This window comes from Papaver somniferum, chromosome 6 (genome assembly GCF_003573695.1).
Source record: "Papaver somniferum cultivar HN1 chromosome 6, ASM357369v1, whole genome shotgun sequence".
NCBI lineage: Eukaryota > Viridiplantae > Streptophyta > Magnoliopsida > Ranunculales > Papaveraceae > Papaver > Papaver somniferum.
The window spans coordinates 68,584,789-68,586,963 of NC_039363.1; the positions used below are offsets into that span (position 1 = coordinate 68,584,789).

At 39.4% G+C, this 2,175-nt stretch overlaps 1 protein-coding gene across 1 annotated transcript; it reads right to left on the reverse strand.

Annotated features, from left to right (window-relative positions):
- Positions 1–228: 228 nt before the first annotated feature.
- LOC113290890 (VID27-like protein) lies at positions 229–887 on the reverse strand. Its single transcript, XM_026540477.1, has 2 exons — positions 853–887; positions 229–727 (listed from the first exon to the last, which is right to left on the reverse strand). The coding sequence occupies exons 1-2, from the start codon at positions 885–887 to the stop codon at positions 229–231; spliced, it is 534 nt and encodes a 177-aa protein (XP_026396262.1).
- Between the last annotated feature and the right edge of the window lie 1,288 nt (positions 888–2,175).

The window sequence follows — 2,175 nt, forward strand, 5'->3', positions numbered from 1 at the left end:
AAAAACCGTCAACACTACCTGTTATCAACAAAAAGCAACACAAACTTCACTTATCAAAACCGGCCGAAAAGAGTTTCACCAAGAGCTTTTTTACCAGCATCAACAGCAGAATCCATAAGACCATGAGTAAGCATAGAGTAAGCCATTTTTGGAAAAACTTGTTGATCATTATCAAACTTTTTTCAAAGTATGAAAACTTGGTTGTTCTCTATACCCCAAAAGAGAACTCTAAAAGTCCTCTTCATCGTAACTCCAGTCTTCGTCTCCCTCATACCATTCACTGTAACTACTGCCTGATGAAGCAAGGGAAGTATCATTATCTCCATATGATGAGCTCTCCTCATCACTATCTTCTTCATCTTCATCTCTGGAAACATCAGGGAGATCTTCATCAGATTCGCTGGATTCTTCTACATGAGCGGATCTAGGAAATATTCTCACATGGGACTTCTCTTCAACTTTGGGTTCTCCCTCGTGCATGGTTCTGGAAAATATGTTTGGATTAGCTCTCTCAAACTCAAACCGTCTGCGCAGTTTCCAATCAAGATATCTCTGCATCTTTCGCTTGTCCTCAGCAACATCAGAATCCTCTTCATTGGTGTTTATCTCCTCCACTGGATATTCAAACCCTTCATCAGATTCTGCCTCGGAATCACTCTCAGTTGCACTACCATACTTTCGACCTTTCTCGCGCTTCAGAGATCTCTCCTCCTCCTTCCGACCAGACCTGGAAAATTCTTTGGTACTCAAGCAGCGAAAAGTGAATCAGTTTATTCATCTTATCTCCTTTTCCTCTCTTCCTCTTATCTCTGTCGTTGAGCCACTTCACTTGCACATCTATTTATCTTTCACTGAACATCATCCCTCAATTTCATTAACTCATCCATTTCTAGTGAGAAATCTTGAGTTTTGGATAGGTTGTATTGATCAGAGTTGGTAGGAACTGCCAGATTGGGGTTACTGGAACTGGACATATCTTGATAAATTTTTCCTAAACCTTCCCTCTTATGGTAAACCTGCTAATGGCTATGTTAATTTCATCCAAAACATCCCTTTTAAAGATGCTCCTGAAATGACACATCTGTTGTTTGCTGATGATTCCCTTTTATTTTCTAAAGATACTATCCAAAACTTTCAAATTATCAAAGATTATCTCCAAAAGTATTGTTTAGCTTCTGGGCAAGAAATAAATTTTGATAAATCTGGTATCTTATTCAGTAGGAAAATTCCTGAGCATAGGAAAGCTCTTTTGGCTAACATTCTACAGATTAATAGCAGAGACTTGGGAGAAAAATATCTTGGCACTCCTACTGTTTTTCAAGATTCTAAAATTCAAACCCATATGGGTATTCTCCAAGATGTGGATGTCAGAATCACTATCTGGATACACAAGCTCATGTCTCAAGCTGCTAGAACTACTTTGATTAAACACATTGGCCAGGATATCCCCCTTTTTCAAATGGGAGCCTTTCTTATTCCTAAACATCTGTGTAAACATATAGACTCCCACCTTTGTAAATTCTGGTGGGGAGAAAACTTAGATCCTAAAGACAGGAAACTACATCTTCTAGGAAGGGACATTCTCTGTTCCCCTAGGGCTGAAGGTGGTCTAGGCTTTAGAAAGGTTGAGCTAAACAACCTGTCTATGCTATCTAGGAATGCCTGGAGAATTCTAGAAAATCCTAATTGTATGCTAGCTACTGTTCTCAAAGATAAATACTGTCCTAAAACTGATTCTTGAATGCCAAGTATACTGGTAAGTGTTCTTGGACTTGGAAGTGTTTGTATGCCATAATAGAACTTATCAAGCCCTTTATTTCCTGGATTGTAGGGGATGGTCAATTTATTAACCCATGGTGTGATAAATAGATCCCATCCTTGGGATCTGCCACACCCAACCCTCTAGTCCCACCTGATCCTAGTATTAAAGTTTCTTATTTCATTGATCCTCATACCAGAACCTGAAATATGTCCAGATTAAACACCCACTTTGACAATGCTTCTGTTAAGAAGATTGACAATATTTCCTTAAGCCAGCTTTGCACTCCTGACAGGAGGGCTTGGGATCTTTCAAGGAATGGCATGTTTTCTTCAAAATCTGCCTATATGGGGCTTAGAGGTCTTAGACCCTCCCCATGTAAAAACCTTTGGATGCACATTTGGAAAATCAGGGTT

Coding starts and splice junctions, on each gene's coding strand:
- LOC113290890 (XM_026540477.1), bottom strand. CDS start 887: ATGGATGAGTTAATGAAATTGAGGGATGATGTTCA. Junction 728..852: donor AAATTGAGGGATGATGTTCA/GTGAAAGATAAA, acceptor AGAATTTTCCAG/GTCTGGTCGGAAGGAGGAGG.